Source organism: Gallus gallus, chromosome 18 (genome assembly GCF_016699485.2).
Source record: "Gallus gallus isolate bGalGal1 chromosome 18, bGalGal1.mat.broiler.GRCg7b, whole genome shotgun sequence".
NCBI classification, from domain to species: Eukaryota; Metazoa; Chordata; class Aves; order Galliformes; family Phasianidae; genus Gallus; species Gallus gallus.
In genome coordinates this window covers 5,235,465-5,250,755 of record NC_052549.1, presented here as the reverse complement: position 1 = coordinate 5,250,755, position 15,291 = coordinate 5,235,465, and the positions used below count along the sequence as shown (strand labels likewise).

The 15,291-nt window shown below is 53.6% G+C and overlaps 2 protein-coding genes across 34 annotated transcripts in view; both read right to left on the bottom strand.

Moving 5' to 3' along the window:
• Positions 1–499: 499 nt before the first annotated feature.
• MRPL38 (mitochondrial ribosomal protein L38) lies at positions 500–5,310 on the bottom strand. The gene is made up of 9 exons (NM_001114629.2): positions 5,214–5,310; positions 4,838–5,017; positions 3,941–4,069; positions 3,656–3,864; positions 3,255–3,327; positions 2,530–2,575; positions 2,026–2,184; positions 1,501–1,637; positions 500–1,156 (listed from the first exon to the last, which is right to left on the bottom strand). Exons 1-9 carry the CDS (start codon positions 5,278–5,280, stop codon positions 1,020–1,022), a joined length of 1,137 nt encoding a protein of 378 aa, NP_001108101.2. The 5' UTR covers positions 5,281–5,310; the 3' UTR covers positions 500–1,019.
• Positions 5,311–5,690: 380 nt separating this feature from the next.
• The window catches only part of FBF1 (Fas binding factor 1), a 16,661-nt gene continuing 7,060 nt past the window's right edge, over positions 5,691–15,291 (bottom strand). For 7 of the 33 annotated variants that reach the window (XM_046902067.1, XM_025141621.3, XM_015295181.3 and 4 more), the window contains 22 exons: positions 15,170–15,289; positions 14,098–14,251; positions 13,735–13,871; positions 13,098–13,200; positions 12,639–13,022; positions 11,921–11,998; positions 11,537–11,649; positions 11,297–11,355; positions 11,149–11,193; positions 10,933–11,067; positions 10,632–10,732; positions 10,001–10,207; positions 9,432–9,539; positions 9,151–9,290; positions 8,677–8,795; positions 8,427–8,549; positions 7,822–8,007; positions 6,986–7,162; positions 6,664–6,801; positions 6,433–6,565; positions 5,967–6,073; positions 5,691–5,886 (listed from right to left, as the gene is read on the bottom strand). In XM_046902067.1, coding sequence (XP_046758023.1) covers positions 5,803–5,886; positions 5,967–6,073; positions 6,433–6,565; positions 6,664–6,801; positions 6,986–7,162; positions 7,822–8,007; positions 8,427–8,549; positions 8,677–8,795; positions 9,151–9,290; positions 9,432–9,539; positions 10,001–10,207; positions 10,632–10,732; positions 10,933–11,067; positions 11,149–11,193; positions 11,297–11,355; positions 11,537–11,649; positions 11,921–11,998; positions 12,639–13,022; positions 13,098–13,200; positions 13,735–13,871; positions 14,098–14,251; positions 15,170–15,289 — 2,951 coding nt within the window. In that variant the 3' untranslated portion in view covers positions 5,691–5,802. The remainder of the gene's footprint in view (positions 5,887–5,966; positions 6,074–6,432; positions 6,566–6,663; positions 6,802–6,985; positions 7,163–7,821; positions 8,008–8,426; positions 8,550–8,676; positions 8,796–9,150; positions 9,291–9,431; positions 9,540–10,000; positions 10,208–10,631; positions 10,733–10,932; positions 11,068–11,148; positions 11,194–11,296; positions 11,356–11,536; positions 11,650–11,920; positions 11,999–12,638; positions 13,023–13,097; positions 13,201–13,734; positions 13,872–14,097; positions 14,252–15,169; positions 15,290–15,291) is intronic. The other 26 variants (XM_040649587.2, XM_015295188.3, NM_001396883.1 and 23 more) reach the window with 16 other exon arrangements.

The window sequence follows — 15,291 nt, the reverse complement described above, 5'->3', positions numbered from 1 at the left end:
CATCAGGGCAGCAGCAGAGCACCCTACAGGTAATGGTGCCGAGCAATGGCAGCAAGTGGGCATTTCCATGCAAGCTCCTTTGCTGGCTGCAGGGTCGTAGGAGGTGCCTGGGGAGTTATTTAGAACATGAGAGACTGCATTGAAGTTGCTGCAAAGCAGAGCAGAAAGCATGGGCTGCAGTAGTGCCAGGGTCTGCCCCAGCCCTGCCAGCTCTGCCTGTGATCCATCCATCCACATCAGGCACAGGCTGTGCAGGGAGCGAGGGGAAGGAGACTGATGTTCACATGCTTCAGCAGCTGTTAGAACCCAGCTTCACCAATGCTGACCTTGTACATCTTCATCACCTGTGTAGTTGTGCTCTTCCCTCCTTACAATGCCCAAGAGGAGAAGGAGATCCAGACCAGAAGAGCTGCATTTCTCCACTGAGCTCCCCCAGCTCTGTACCATCTGGCTGGTATACCAAGCTCTTCCCAATAAGGACAAGCCAGCATGACCAACATCACTCAGAGCGTATTTAATCTGATTCATCTCTTTAAAAGGACTGCAGAAATGAAAGCTGGCATAGCCCTGAACTGCAGCACAGAAAAGGGACGGAGACACAGGTTGGCCTGGTTTGTTTGTTTCTTAGGCAGGTGAAAGGAGAACGGTGATCCTTCCAGAGGACCGAGGCAGGGCATCTCTGGTGGACTCTGTCCTGCTGCCACTACTCATCAGCTCTGCTACAGAACCAGTAGCGGGATTTCAGCCTGGACATGGATTAGTTTTCATCCATGAACGTGCTCTAAAACAGCCTTTTTCCCCACACAGCTGCCAACACTGGATGCCTGTTGCCCTCAGCTGCATGCTTTCCAGTGGAGCCAGCAAAGTGGAACTCAGAGCCAAGAGGCTGAGGTTTTGTTGTCTCTCCCCCTAGAGGTGCAGAACGCTCCCGACTGCCCACGAAGGCAGGGAAGCCGGCAGCCTCATCTGCTGGACCTGCACTGCAATGGACACCAGAGCAAAAGGAGGACACCAGGGCCCTAGTAAATGCCATAGGTGGGCTCCTCAGTGTCTCGGTATCTGTCCAGGTATCTCAGAGGCTGTTGGCGTGGGAATTTTAACTGCGGAGGATGGTAAACGGGCGGCCGCACGAATTCAAACACAGGCTCTCTCATATCTGCAAAGGGACAATGGAGAACGTTAACAACACCACTCAGATCCAAACCTCATCCTTCCCCCACATGCACATGAGGCCAGGGCTGGTCAAGCACACTCTGCTGAAGCTCTTCTTCACGTTATTTTAAAAAGCTTACTCAAAATGGCCTTTTAGAGCCCTCAGACTGCTGTCAGTGTGGTGGAAGACAGCTCAGTAAGCACCATGTCTGTGCTGTAAGAGATCTTAGACAAGTGCCTCGATGGCAGCCAGGACCAAGCAAGAGCTTACAGCTTGCACACTGAGGCTGTGTGTGACACACGGGGGCACGTCCCAACCCACGAGTGGGCCCACAGTGCATTTCTTACTGAGCAGCTGGTGGAAGATCCAAGTAACAGAGCTGTCCCACTGGCACTGGAAAAATGCCAGCCCTGCTGGGGTCATGTCATCCTCATGCTTTCTGTAGAAGTCAAACGTGCTAAAGGTTCGCATCTTGAGGCTGTAGCTGGAAACAAGACACAAGCACAAGAACTGAGGTTGAACCATTTTTTCCTACAGCACCTGGCTAAGCAACAACTTCCCCACGTCATCCCAGTCTATAGCACAAAAGGCAGCCACCAAAAGAACATCTCCCAGCTTCTCCAGCTCTGCACACAGCTTCTCCCTAGGCAGGGCAAATCAGTCTCCTAACAGCCTGCTTCACAGTAACAGGACTCAACAGTGCAGGGCTGGGGTCGTGGTTTCAAGCAACACACAGACCCAAGGCTGCCTGGAACATCCCCACAGATTGAAAAGAATTACCCTGCTACAGCAGTACTAGGCTTGTTGTAATAGCAAGCAACAGCTGCTAAGCCAAAGGAAGCATGAAACTGCCTAGAGAAAGCCTGACTCACCACGGCATCGGCCGGACATCCTCACTGAAATCTATGGAGCGGTCTTGCTTGAAGAGCAGGAAGATGAAGCGATGGTAGCCGGTTCCCATGGCAGGGAAGGGGGGCAAGTAATGGCATATCTCCTTGCCCGACTTGATGTCATTGCCTGGAATGTTTGTCCTGAACACAAACAAATTTCTTTCACTAAATATCCATTCATTCCCTTCCGTTGTGACCAATAGTTCCATACAGGACTGTGGGTCACTCTAAACTATGCTTGGATTTGACTTCTGCATTGTTTGACGTGTCAACAAATAGTAGAAGCTGATTTCACTGGAAGAACAACCAAACTCAGTGATTTGAATACCAAGCAGTAGCAACATTTGGAGCTACTGTATCTTCAGCAGGACCAAAACCAGGGGGGTAAAGAAGCTAATGGCAAGAAAAGCAGGGAAAGCTATGGAACTGTCTTAACAAAAGCTTACAGCCAACCTGCACCCCATAGCAATAATGTGCAATACTCACACCAGCCAGTGGAGGTACTCCGAATCAGTGTCTCTTAAATGTCCATCTGTAAATGCACACAAGGGAGAAACAGGCCTCAGTGACAACTCAGTGTTTGCCTCAACCACAACATGAGAACGACCAGAACCTACTCCAAGGGTGGGGGCAGCTCAAAACTTTCCAGTGTTCTTTACATAGCAGAAAAATAATCTGTTATAGGACTGAGCTCAAAACAAGGAGCAAGGAACTTTTTAGATGTCACTTCAAGATGACATTGGGTCAGTTGCTTCACCACACTGTGCCTTGGTTTCCCAGGGTGAACAGCGTGGATTGCCAAGCTAGAGGACTGTCTGGAGGTAAACAAGTGACTGGAGTCAGCAAACTGCTCACTCAATACTCTGACGTAAGTCACGTTGCATCACTGCCCCATCTCTCTACTGCTAGATCTTAGGATGTTACAAAATATCCTGTATGTGCAATCCACTGAATAAACAAACACTCAGAGTTCTGCAAATATCCACTTACTGTCTCACAAGTGACAGAAACACACTTAGAATACACAGCTGCCCTCAAAGTAGAGAAACTGTAGTTCCTTTCCAGATACAGGCTTTGAAGCTGTTTTCTGTACCTGGAGCTTAGGGGACAGCCCCTACTTAGCAGCTATCATGTCTCTGATGCAGCCAAAAGAAAAAGGAAACCAAAAGCAGAATGAAACAACATAGTTAAACATGTTTCTAAGAACTCACCTGGATTTGTGAGCAACAAAGTCCAGAGAGAGTCTTTATCTGCCTCATATGACACTTCAGGGGGATTGGAAGCCTAAATAAAAGACAACAGAAACCACTTGAACACCAACTTCCATTGACATCACGTCTAACTGTAATGCAAAGAATGTGAATTTGTCACGGGCATGGTCATGACACAGTAACACAGTTCCATCCAGAGAGCCCCAAGAGGGATAAGAGCCTGCCAACAGGCAACGATCCTGCTGCAAACTTCTGTCCTTATCACATCCGAGAAACATATCTCTTTCACCAGAGGAAATACTTTTGTAAGAGAAAGCTCCCAGAACAGACACCACCAATCAGAGGAGTCTGACAAAAAGACAGAGCCTTCCCATGGGAAGCTCCTGACACCCCTCACACACCTCTGATGGAGTCACTATGTTCCCGGAGTAGACTGGCACCAGGTGCTCATCTTCCTGGTTGTATCCCACCCTCAAGCTAACCCAGGGGGTGAAGGTGGCCCCCTGGAACAAGTCACGAAATATCCCATAGTGCTCTGCCAGGCGCTGCTTGTGGAAAGGGCCGCTGGTCTTCTCCCATTCTGCTCTGACCTCATCGAGAGGGATCAGTGCTGTGGAGAGAGAGAAACGCTGCAGGAGCTGCTGGGGAGAGGGAATGGCTGGGATGGGGGCTGGTGGGGCACACACCAGTCCGGAGCCGTGCTGCTCTCTCCATCTCGGTGTTCTGGTGGTTCTGCTTCAGGATTCTTTTCCTTTCCTTGAGTTCTCTCACCCTCAGCACCTTATCACGCGGCAGGCTGATGTCAGTCTTCGGCTCTTTAGAGAGGGGTAATAAAATCACACGTGAAAAGTCTGAATGCTCCCCCCAAAACACAAGCTGCGATAGATTTAGAAAGTGTGGGAAAGAGAAGCAGACCTCCAGCCATCAGCTACTTGATTCCACCACCTCCATACTTCTGCTCCCTCCTCCCCAAGCTGGCTCCATCCTCAGCTCTAAACGTTTGCCATCTGGCAAGCAGGTCTGGCCCTGGGGCTGCTCAGCACACAAACCAAACTGCAAGTGGTCTAAAAGGTCTGTTTTCAGGTCTTTCTTGGATACTGTAAGTGCTTTAAGAAATCCCTGCTTTACTCCATTCTATCTCTTGGAAGGTCCTGGCCAGTCTCCTCTCCTAGGAAACAGTTGTCAGACTTTTTGCGTGCTCTGATAATGACAGCACAAGGGGGAGTGCTTTTAAATTAATAGAGGAGAGATTTAGATAAGATGTGAAAAAGAAATTCTTTACCCAGAGGACAGTGAGGCTGTGGCACTGCCCAGAGCTGTGGGTGCCCCATCCCTGGATGTGCCCGAGGCCATGATGCCCACGGCAGGGATAGCTCTGGGGTGGCTGTGAGGTCCCTTCTGACCCAAACTAATCTGATTCCATGGCCTTTCTGAAAAAGTCTGTGCTCTGCAGAAAGATCGACCTTGTGCCAAAACACTTCATCAGCTGTTCACAGACCAAACCTTACAGTAAAGCCACTGCAACATCAGCCAGCAGCTCTGACCTTCAGGGACAGGGCGAGGCCCGGCCCTTCCCGCACTACCTGGCTCGGGGTTCGTGTACTGCCGGTACGTTTTCCACCACCGCGGCTTCCTGCTCTCCTTCTCCGCCAGTTTGAAGTACCGAGTGAAACTGCGGTATTTTTCCAGCGTTTCCAAATTGCTGACATCGATATCCTCGTTCGGCATCGGGCCCAGAGGGGCCGCCCGTTTGCGGAGAGCAGCTGGAAACGGAGAGAGCCTTCACTACGGGACGGAATGAGCTACGCGGCGCCCGAGGCGGAGCGAGGAGCGGAAAGGCCGCGGGCTCCCCCGCATCCCGGACCTGCCTCACATCAGCCCTTCCCGAGAGGTGCCCCACCACACGGCCCCAAGCAGCCTCCCGCAGGGATCCCGGGCCCAGCCCCGGCCCCATCTCACCCGCGGTGCCGAAAGCCCGCCCGCTCCAGGCGCCGCGCAGCGCCGCGCTCAGCAAGGGCGCCGCCATCATGCGCGCCGCCTCCAGCGGAAGGCCCCCGTTACCACAGCAACGGGAACTGCGCCGCTCAGGGCCTGGCCCGAAAGGCCCCCGCTGCCATAGCAACAGGGCCGCCCTGCTCTGTGCCTGCCTAAAAAGGCCCCCGCCGCCATAGCGCTGGGGCTGCCCCCGCCGCGCCTGTCTAGAAACGTCCCCACGTCCCCGCAGGGTCGGGCTCTCCCTCTCGTCCCCAATTACATCTCCATCCCTCTTTCCCCGTTTAGATTACTTAAGTGACCTCGATGCCAAAAGTGAAGCCAAAAAAAGAAAACATCAGCAGTGCCCCTGAGCGATGAAGACCTGACACGCTTCAGAGCCACGGGGGAAGGACTTCACACTGCGAATGCTCAAGAGTTTTTAAAGAAAAGAAGGACGGCTTCTTTAAACAGACATTATTTATTACTTGTTCTCCCCCCCCCCTCCACATCCCCCCATCTGCACAGCCCAGCACTCGATGCACACACAGCTCGAGGGGGGAGTGGGGATGGCTCCTCACACTGACAGAGGTGAAGTGTTGCAGGACGCCTTCTTTAGGGTCTCCAAGAAGAGCTGCTCATCCTCCAGGAAACTGCGGTCCTGAGAAGAGAGGATGCTCAGAGCTACACCCTGCCCTGCTCCCAGCCTGCTGCCTCAAAGCCCCTCCCAGTCCCACTCACCTGCTGAGCCCTGTGCTTCAGCACCAGCAGTTTGGCGTAGAGCTCCATTGAGGCAGTCGTGCCCACACTCCTGTGCCCAGGCAATGTCCTGATGGGAGGTGGAAAACCTGCAATGAGAGCACAAGTGTGCAGTCCCAATGCTGCTACAGGAAGGCAGATGGGGGCAAAAGAGTATCCCTTTTTTTGCTTCCTCAGTGGGGTCCTCCCCAGCCTCCCAGAGCAAATGGGCTTTAGCCCACCTGTATCTCCCTGTGCTCCCCTTCTTGGCATTGCCCTGGCTCACAGAGCTCAACAGAACTCCTTAAGAGCATGGGGCAGCCAACACCAAGTCAGATCTGATGCTTGTACTGTATATAAAAAGCTAAAACGGGCCCCAGAAGTATCCCAGTATTTCTGAGGAGTGAATTAAAAGTGCAAGAGCTCCCCAGCACGCCCCGTTCCACCAGCAGTGTGCAGAAGGCCTTACTCAGCGTGCTGGAGAGGCCCTTGGTGGAAGCACTCAGGTCCTGGTCTGTGGTCAGCAGCAGCGTGGGGTTATTAGGCAGCTTCTTGTGCAGTTGTTCAAGCTGTCTCCTCTGGTGAGCCATGCTCAACCTCTCCTGCCCCATCCCGAGGAGAAAGGGAGAGTTCATTGGCAAAGGTTCAGATCCTTGGCATGGTAGCCCCAGGCTAAGAAGGGAGGGTGAGGGGACGTTACCTGTTGCAGGTGCTGTTCTTGCTGCTTGAGCTGCTCCAGGTGCTGCTGCATGACCTGCAGCCTGGCCTGGTGCTCAGACTCTATCCTACATGCATCCTGCAGGGCTCGTTCCCCTTCCTCATACTTCTGTGCAGAGAGCTGCAAGGCAGAGGATGGGGAGGAGGGGGCAGGGACTCTCACTGCCCTGGGACAGAGTGCCTTTGTGCATCTCCTTGTTTTCCTTCCAGGGCAGGACCAGGATGGCCTCAGGAGGGATGTGACATCCCAGCTTTGCTGCCAGTCTGTGTGCAGCAGTGAACCACAGCACAAATGCTCCACCTACCTTGCTCATGTTCTTGATCTCCTCCTCCTGCTGCCGGATGCGCAGTGTAGCCCCTTTCACCTTCTCCTTCTCCAGCCTTAGCTCATGCCAGGCCTCATCCAGCAGCAATCTGTCCCTCGCCAGCTGCTCCTCCTTGACCTTCAGCTCGCGGCTCCGTACCTTCAGCTCTGCTTGCTCCTAGGATGGACATGGGTGCAATAAATGTGTTACTGGCCTTGTCCTGGACACTATCTCCTGTCTTCCCAAGTGATGGGAGTCATCTGCCCCACTGAATTCCTGCTGTGCACCAGGTCTGTGGTGCAGACCAACACCAAGCAGTGCCCTCATCCATCCACTCTTGGGGACCAGGGCCCAGCAGAGCTGTGATTGTACAGACATACACACACATTACCACTCTGTTAGACCTTAACAATGCAGCTCTTGCTGCACCGTCTGTGCCACATCCCTTCTGAACTGCCCCAGGAGGGAGCAGAACTGACTCTAGATAAATCCTCGTGTCATGGTGAGGCTTTGTTTAACCTGTCATGGGTGTTTCCTTTCATCTGACTTCATATGCTTATAACAGAGGAGGTTGTGCTGCTCAAACTCCTTGTGGGCAAAGGGGAGAGGACTGATGTGACTGATGTCAAACTAAGTCAACACCTAAAACTGGCTGGCAGGAGCTGCCCTGGGAAGACCCCAGTTCTCACCACCAGACACAGTGTGATGACTCCATCCTAAACACCCGAAGCCAGCTCAGAACCTCCCCCCGTGTCCATACAGGTGTAGGATCATGGGGATCCCTGCTGCCTGCCAGGCAGTGACAGATGCTACAGGAAGGGGTTCTGCTGCCATACCTTGGCCAGGCTCATGATGGTGCCCTCCCTTTGGGAGTCCAACTGCAGGGCTCGGTCTATGTCGCGCTCCATCCGCTCCTTGCTAAGCTGCTGCTGGGTGTGAAATTCAGCCCATTCAACGGCCAGCTTCCGGCGCTCCTCTGAGCACTTCTGCATCACTGACTTCTGCTCCTCCAGCAAAGCACTCTGGAGAACACCATAAGAGGGAGACAGACAGTGCTAAGTATTCCAGCCATAGGATTTTCTCCTTTAGGCCACCTAAAACCCCATCTACATCTAAAACCCTGCCACTAAACCCCACCTACAGGCTGGCCAAGTCGGTTGCCTAGTGTGAATCCTGCATAGAGAGCTCTGGCCCCATGCTCTTTGGGAACAGACATCCATCATGCAAGCACACACCAGGCTTTTGCACCTCAGTGCCAGATAGTTGGTGTCATTGTGAGTCACTGCACCGCAAGGTGTGGGATTGAGCAGGCAGAGGACAGAGGGGAGATGAGGGATGCCGTAGCCCAGAATTCAGTTTTTCACCCACCATACACCGCAGTGCAGCCCTAGACAGACTCATGAGATATGAAAGGCACCTGGAGATGTCCGTCCCACCTCACCTTTGCCCTCTCCAGTTCGGCCCGCTCCATGGAGAGCTGCTGGGTCATGAGTCGACGCTGCTCCTCCAGGGAGCGCTGCAGGGACTCCACTTTGGATTGCTCTGCCGTCACCCTCCAACGCTCCTGGTCCAGGCACAGGGGAGAAACAAACACCATTCACAAGCTCCAAATCAGGGATCTCCAATGGGGAGACATTACCTTTCCCATCCCCAGAGGGCTGACCCAGACAGAGGACGGACTGTGCACTCACCTGCTCCAGCAGCCGAGTCTGCTCACTTAGCCTGGCCTCCATTTTGGCAATCACCTCCTGGAGTCGGCTCCTCTCCTCTTCCATGTCCCTCTGCTGCTGTGACAGCCTGTCCTGGAGCACTGGGGAAAGGCAGCAGCAGGGCTGTGAACTCCAGGGTTCTGCACACTCAACCCACACCACCTTGAGTGCACCACCAACCACCCTCCCCAGCATCCTTCATCATGCTGGGGTCGGAAGCTCCCTCTATATTCACCATATTAACAACAACAATAAAAAAAGAACCAGTGTGATTTTGTGCTCATCATCTTCTGCGTGTCCCCAGGACACTGTTTTGTAATGGGGAGGCACCGAGGAATCCAATGACCACAGTAGACAGAGTTTTGTCAGTCTGGGCTCCTGGCCTCTGGCTGGATCTCCTTGTTTTCTGGTTGCAGGGTCCCTACAGCCCTGTCAGCAGGTGAAGGGCAGACGTACCCTTGAGCTGCTCATCCCGCTGCCGGGCTCCCATGGCCAGCTCCTGGGAGGTGGTGTGGTGTGTGGCCTCCACCTTGTGCGAGAGGCTGTGCAGGTCACTGGAGAACCTTTCCATCTGCTCGATGACACCATTCAGAGACCTGCAGACAAGAGCAAGGGGATAGGTCACCCCTGTGGGACGTGCTGCATATCACTGCCATGGAGAGGGGCATCTGCGGCTGGTTCCTGACCCAAGGCTGGTTGCTGCAGGGCAGGGAACACAGTGGGCTGTCTGTCGGTACCTGGTGTGTGAAGTGGCGCTGGTCACTGCATCGATCTCCTGGTCTTTCAGCCGCTTCAGCCGCTGGAGCTGCTCTTCGTGGTCTTTGAGCATCTCCTGGACAGATGACCTGCAGGGCACAGAGGAAGGAGCCCATTAGGGGATGGTGTGAGCCGGTGCTCCCTGGGATGGGTGTTGTGAAAGAAGCTTGGTTGTGGGGTTGAGCTGTGGCATGCCACTGATAGCATTCGCATCTGGGGTGGGCTACATTGGAGGGTGATGGGTTTCTTTGCCAAAAACTGTGATTTCTCATTGGTTATGGCTATGTGGATATCAGTGACACGGGGACCTGAATAAAAGGTATTTGGGGGACATAAAACATTTGGCACTTCTTTCAAAATACAATGCGTTCACTATGAAATGATGTTTACAGCCAGGCCTTGCTCTGCCGACCTGCAAAGCCAATCTCATTCCCAAATCCACCACAATGCAGTGCTTCTGGAGCCCAGTTTTTCCTTTTCCTGTGTCCACAAACCATTTCCTGGTTCCCTTCCCAGGGTGGAGGAGACAAGACATGCATGCTATGCTCACCTCTGCAGCTCTCGCAGCCGCTCCAGCTCCTGGGCGCTCTGCTGCTCCAGTGTGGCCACACGCTGCTTATGCTGCGCCACCAGATCTGCCCTGGCCCGCTCTGCATCCTGGCTCTGTGACAGCAGCTGAGCCTCCAGCTGCTCCTTCTCCCGCCGCAGCCTCTCCTCCCTCTGCCCATAAGTCTCCTCCACCACCTTCACCCGGCTCCTGCCCAGAAACAGCAAATAAGTACTGCTTTCATGGCATTACCTGGCATTCTCCATCCAAAGTGCATATGGGGACCTAGCAAGGAGATCAGTGTTACAGCGTGCATGGGGAAACTGAGGCACGAGGCACTTTCTGCAGACTGAGCCCTGAACTCTCCCACTGCTGCCCAGTAAGGTGTTCTGGTTGAGGACGTGCCAGCAATGGCACCGGTCCCCCTCCTATCAACAGTGGGACAGCGTTGGTGAGACTAGATCCTCACTTTGGCTCACCCGTGAATCCCCAGTGGGTCAGCATCAACATGGCTTTGTGCCTACCCACCCCGGGGATGGATTTGGAAAGCTTTCTTGCAGTCCCACCCATGGAAGGAGGAAAGGGCTATAGGCAAGGATGTGATACAGGGGTAAGGTGGGTGAGAGCCCTGTACCTGTGTGCGCTCTCGAGAAGATCCAGGTCCTCCTGGTGCCTCTGCTGAAGGCTCTCCAGCAACAATTTGTGCTGTGTCCGCTCCAGCTCCAGCATGCGGACCTGTTGGACGTGCAAAGTATGTCTCTGTGCTGCCCTAAGGACAGAGCTCCCATAGCAGCACCTGGTGGCAGCAGGCATTCCTGGACTGGGAGGTTTCTCCTCTCCCTTATCATCCTGATGCTATTTGGAGAAGATACGGTTCTTCTCCTCCCACTGAGTAACTTGTAGTCCCTCATCCAGCAGGCAAAAACGGGGCTCACCTGGCTCTCCAGCTCTGCCACACGGGCCTGGGCACTGAGCAGCGCTGCCCGATAGCTTGTTGCATCCTCGTAGGGCTGGGCTGTGGGAGCTCCCGGCCTCCTCTCATGCACTGAGCCCAGAGGTGGGGATTCAGCCTGTGGGAAAAGAAGAGAGAAGATCAAGATTTAGTATCAGTGGCTTTGCCATCAGCTTCTGAGTGACATCACGTGCTTCACCTGCAGCTGCGAGGCAGCCTGGAGGGGTGTGCTGGGCATGGTAACCTGCAGAGACACGGATGCTCTCAGGGAGGTAAAGCTTGACACTGGGGAGGGCCCAACGACCCCTCTGATCCTGCACCTCCAGGCATGGTCCCAGCAGACGTACCTGAGCAAGTGGGGCAGGGCCCTGCATCCCTTGCTCTGCTGGAGATGACGCTGCAGGGTCTGAAAGTTCAATGAATTCATCATTCAGATACAGCAGTGGGAATCGTCCCCTTCCAGAAGGATGAGGGTCCGGGTCTCCCACACAGAGCAGAAAGGCTCCTGCTCTGCTCCAGCAGCTGGCCATAGGGACACAGAATCAGCCAAGCTACTCAAAGTGGGCCATGCTGCTACCCAAACCGACCCATCATGTGAAACACACCGCTGGGGCTGACATCTCTCAGGGGATCCCTCTTTGCAGGCTCCGGTGGGTGAGCTGAAGTTTGTGTCACAGTGCCGAGCCAGGGGACTGGGTGCCTGCATGGGCAGAGACACACATGAGACAAAGCATGCTGAGACACAGCAGTGTCACAGCTCATGGTGAGATGCAAGGACATTACCCTGCCTGGCACGTCTTAAGTTTAGAGGTGCTCCTACAGAGCTGCCTTCCCTCTCTGTTATAGAGTCCCAGACCAAACTGACCAGCGTTGGCTACTGGCTCTCCCCATTCCCCAGTCCCACCCACACAGCTGCTTTCTGCAGGACACCTCTCCCACAGAGGACGTCTGAAATGAGAAGGAAGCCTTACCCAGAGCTGTCTGCACTTGCTGCCTTGTCCTGCAGGGCAGCTGCCTGTGCTGCTGCTCCTGTGGAGGTGGCTGGCTGGCTGCAAGCAAAGAGCATCACATGTGGTAAAGCCAAGGAGACAATGAAAGACGAGATCCTTTCCCTCAATACCACATGAATGAAAGCCTCTGAACCTCCGAGCCTCTGAGCTGTGGCAGGATTCAGCCTTCTGGCTGCAAAGGAATCCCAAAACTCTACCATCTGTATTCCACCTCACTGCATCCATCACTTCCCCTGGGCAGCATCAGCTGCAACTAACACATCCCTATCCAAAACATATTTGTTTGTCAGCACTTTGCCTCACAGTCCCACCTGAATGGCACAAGTCTGTGTCCATACAAACACAAACTGGAAGAGGTTTGCCTGAAATTAAGAGGAAGGAAAAGGAAGGGGACATTTGGGCATGAAAAAGGGAGAGCCCCTGGGGATGCACTGATTCAGGACAGCTTTGCATGATCCAGGGTAACGTGTGAAATCTTGGACACAACTGGAAGAAGGCCCAAGGGTGTGAGGGACTGTGGGCTGGATCGGCAGGAGAAAGTCCTGCACTGCTACCCCAGTCTGAGATGAGAAAGATAGTGCTTAAAATGAATTCCTAAACACCGAGCCAAGGCTTCCTGAGAGGCCCTGCTGGAGCTGCTACATGCAGAGCAAACAGGAGCCATCAGTCATGTCCTTACCTGACAGCAGGGCTGGGATCCAGCCCTTTGCCTGTGGTCTCCAGGGGCACAGCACTCCTCTCCTGAGCCTTCACCTGAGCTTGGGCTTTCTTGCGGGACAAGGCAGCACTCAGCCAGTTATCCTCTTCCAGTTGGTTGGGTTTGGACGTTGCTTGTTCTTTAGCCAGGAGCTGCTGGGAGCTCACCACAGGACTGGTCTTAGCTGGAGACGGAGGCTCTGAATCCAAAAAATCCTCATCCTTCAGGCCCAGCCAGTCACCCCCAGCCCTGCTGCCCCGTGCAGGGCTCTGGCTGGCTGCAGGAGGAGGTTTGGAGTGTGGGTCTGGTTTCGGTTCACTGCTGTTCTCAGCTGAAAACCTGCTGCAAGGAGAGGGAGTTGCATGCCTGCCTGTGAGGGTGAGCAGGGAACTCTGCCTGCGTGGTCAGTGGATGGAGCTACAGTCACACACAGCACAGTACCTCACAGACTGCCTCCTGGAGGGACGGCCCTCAGGTGTGGTGGCCACCGTGGGCTGGTAAGCTCCAAAGACAAAATCCTCCTCGTCCCAACCCTCTTCCTTCTCTGTTCAGACAAGCAACTTTGAGTCAGCACCCAGAGGAGCAGCGGCTGCTAACACACCAGCCCTCCTTCTCCTCCCCTGCATTTCCCACCGGCATCGCTGCCTCTGGGAAGTCACAGTTGGAAACACCTCCATTGGGAACCTGCGAGCAATGCAACTCCTCACTGTGGCTGGGAGAAGCATCTTTGCTGGAAACCAGCCTGTGTTCCAAGGCGATTGAGTTACTCAGTAAATTACCAACCATCAGCTGAGCTGCAATAATTGTGCAAACGCTCCCAGCTTGCCTCCAGGCCACAGTATAACACTTTGCTTTAGCCACCTTCCCCGCAGGGCTGACGGGGAGCTCATTAGCAACCCTGCTCACCATTGCAAAGAAGGTATTTTCCCTGTAAGAGCATTTAGATATCCATCTCGTATTCCCCCTGTAAGAGCATTTAGATATCCATCTCGTATTCCCCCTGTAAGAGCATTTAGATATCCATCTCGCTCTCTTGAGCCAACGCCATCACCTTCCCAGCATCCCTGGCTGCACTCACCTGGCTGTTTTTGGTACTTCTTATCCAGTTTGAACTCTCTGTGCTCTCCTGCACCTGGCCGTTCCAGGATTTTGGCGACGGAGCCTCGTCCCAGTAACTCATCCAGCTTGGAGCGGGCCGGACGCACCTCCTCCCTGCTGGGGACAGAGCAGGAGATGGGTTTCTCCAAGAGGCAGGGCCATCCCCAGACACACAGCCTTGTCAGGGTGTTCTGTCTCCTCTCTGCAAAATGAGGCTGCTCTGGGATCCAAGGGCAGAAGTGTCGAAATCCTCCGGCAACCCCCAGCATGGTGGCATCACCTCATGCACAAGCAATCCCCTGCTTTACTGCCATTCCCCTTTCATTGCCCAGGAATGCCTTACTCTTCCGCCTTCTTTCCATGCTTCTGGTCTCCTTTTTGGCCATCACCAAATCCCAGCACATCCATCAGGTCATCATCATCATCTTCAAACGTGAGCTCCTCCCTGCGCCGGGCTGGGGCTGTAGTGTGTAGGGGTGTCTGGGGTGGGAGTGGATCTGTGGATAGGATCACAGAAGCAGAAGATTTGATCAAGGCTTTGTTATCCTATCCTATCCTATCCTATCCTATCCTATCCTATCCTATCCTATCCTATCCTATCCTACCCTATCCTACCCTATCCTACTCTATCCTACCCTATCCTACCCTATCCTACCCTATCTTACCCCAAGGAACAAGAGATCAGAGCAGCCCCGTCTGTTCTTCTGTCTCAAAGTCATTTTGAAATAGTGCTTCTCAGCAACCAAACCCCACAGCAAGTGACAGAGCGACTGATGGGGCATTGCTGAGTTTTGTAACATGGGGTTTCCAGCTCTGTTTAACACCAGATTTTTGCCTTTGCAGGTTCTGTATCAGGTAATTCCTGCCCCCTGTAAAAGATTCCCCACTGCAGCCTTAGGTCTTGCCCTAAGCCACCAGCTGCTGTGTCCATCTCTGCAGCAGAGCAGATCTACTGGGGTGCAGGGACTACGCAGTCCTTTAACATCCCTACTGCAGTAACATGAGGTTCAGTGCCTAAGCACAGCCCCTGTGCAGCTGGATTCAACTTGGAAATGCCCTGACTGGGCTTTGGCCTGGGCTGATGGTGCTCTCAGCCACCTCAACCCTCACCCAGTAAACCTGCTGTCATTTGGCAAGGCATGAAACAGGCTGGATGAGGTCAAAGGTAAGACCTGAGCTTCCACTCCCAGAAATGAAGGGTCAGTGCTGTAACCTGTGGCCCAGTGGAAATATCAGGCACTCAGTGAGCTGCGTTACAATTAACCCCATCATGAAGTTGCTCTATAAATGACCATAATGATTCATATGAGGTGGAACCAGGCAGCTTGCAATTTATTGCTTTGGAACTCGCACAAACCCATCCAAGCTGCCAATTTGTTTAATATGAAATGGGTGCACTGAGCATCCCTGCTTACCTTTCTCTTTGCCCAGTTCTGTTTTCCTCTCTGGTCTTCTTTCACTGCCTTTTGGAGATGGCTTCCTGGGAGCATCCTGCTCCTCTTCAGATAAAAGCCCAGCCAAAGGATCATCTACATCT

What these genes read in the sequence shown, in the direction of transcription:
- MRPL38 (NM_001114629.2), bottom strand. Translation starts at nt 5,280, where the DNA reads ATGGCGGCGCCCTTGCTGAGCGCGGCGCTGCGCGGCGCCTGGAGCGGG. An exon ending in GTACACGAACCCCGAGCCAG is followed by an intron (nt 4,070 to 4,837) that starts GTAGTGCGGGAA and finishes CCCTCTCTAAAG; the next exon opens with AGCCGAAGACTGACATCAGC. An exon ending in GATCTTCCACCAGCTGCTCA is followed by an intron (nt 1,157 to 1,500) that starts GTAAGAAATGCA and finishes GTCCCTTTGCAG; the next exon opens with ATATGAGAGAGCCTGTGTTT.